A 1,194-nucleotide genomic window follows, 5' to 3' on the forward strand; every position below is an offset into this window, starting at 1 on the left:
CCGGCCTTTTCCAGCTGTTCAGGAGATAAGGGAAAAGAGCAGAGGCCAAAATGATGTTTGGGACAAACCTGCTGTGTCCAGCTCTGGGCCCTGAGCTCAGGAAGGCCCTGGAGGGGCTGGAGCAGGGGCAGAGAAGAGCAGCGAGGCTGGGGAAGGGACTGGAGCACAAGTGCTGTGAGGAGAGGCTGAGGGAGCTGGGGGGGCTCAGCCTGGAGAGGAGGAGGCTCAGGGGAGACCTCCTCACTCTCTGCAACTCCCTGACAGGAGGGGGGAGCCGGGGGGGGTTGGTCTCTTTTCCCAGGCAACTCTCAGCAAGACAAGAGGGCTCGGGGTCTTCAGCTGTGCCAGGGGAGGTTTAGGTTGGATATCAGGAAGAATTTCTTTGCAGAGAGGGTGCTCAGCCATTGGAATGGGCTGCCCAGGGAGGGGGTGGATTCTCCATCCCTGGAGGTGTTTAAGGCCAGACTGGATGTGGCATCAGTGCCATGGGCTGGGAACCACGGCGGGGTTGGATCAAGGGTTGGACTGGATGATCTCGGAGGTCCCTTCCAACCCAGCTGATTCTATGATTCTGTGATTCTATGATTCATCCACATCTCCCTTCCCTCTCCAGGCTTCTGGGCCGACAGGACCCCGGTGCACGAGGCCGCCCGGCGCGGGGAGATCCTGCAGCTGCAGCAGCTCATCGAGAGCGGGGCCTGCGTCAACGCCGTCACCTACGACTCCATCACGCCCCTGCACGAGGCCAGCCTGAGGGGACAGACCCAGTGCGTCAAACTGCTGCTGGATGCGGGGGCACAGGTCAGGGGGGAGCTGCTCCTCATGGCCTTTCTGTTCCCCCAGAAAAAGGGGAGGGAGGTGACCCAGGTCCTTGTCAATAATTCCCTTGGGGTGGGTTAGAGTGAACCGACGCTGCAGCCAGTTGGCGGCCGGTCCCCGGTGGTGTCCCCAGGGATCAGTGCTGGGCCCAGTCCTGTTTAATGTCTTTATGGATGATCTGGAGGAGGGGATGGAGGGAACCATCAGCACATTCCAGGTGACCCCAAGCTGGGGGAGTGTTGATGTGCTGGAAGGCAGGAGGGCTCTGCAGAGGGACCTGGCCAGGCTGGATCCATGGGCTGATTGCAAGGGGCTGAGGTTCCCCAAGGCCAAGGGCCGGGTCCTGCCCTTTGGCCACAAGAACCCCCTTTCCCA

The 1,194-nt window shown here is 61.1% G+C and overlaps 1 protein-coding gene across 1 annotated transcript in view; it reads left to right on the plus strand.

Moving 5' to 3' along the window:
* Window positions 1-801, plus strand: part of LOC113979454 (ankyrin repeat and SOCS box protein 13-like) — a gene marked incomplete at both ends in the record, with an annotated part of 1,414 nt that extends 613 nt beyond the window's left edge. The window contains one exon of the mRNA XM_027706840.1: window positions 592-801. Within this exon, the coding sequence (XP_027562641.1) occupies window positions 592-801 (210 nt within the window). The remainder of the gene's footprint in view (window positions 1-591) is intronic.
* Between the last annotated feature and the right edge of the window lie 393 nt (window positions 802-1,194).

This window comes from Neopelma chrysocephalum, unplaced genomic scaffold, assembly GCF_003984885.1.
Source record: "Neopelma chrysocephalum unplaced genomic scaffold, ASM398488v2 Primary Assembly neopelma1_80621, whole genome shotgun sequence".
Lineage (NCBI taxonomy): Eukaryota > Metazoa > Chordata > Aves > Passeriformes > Pipridae > Neopelma > Neopelma chrysocephalum.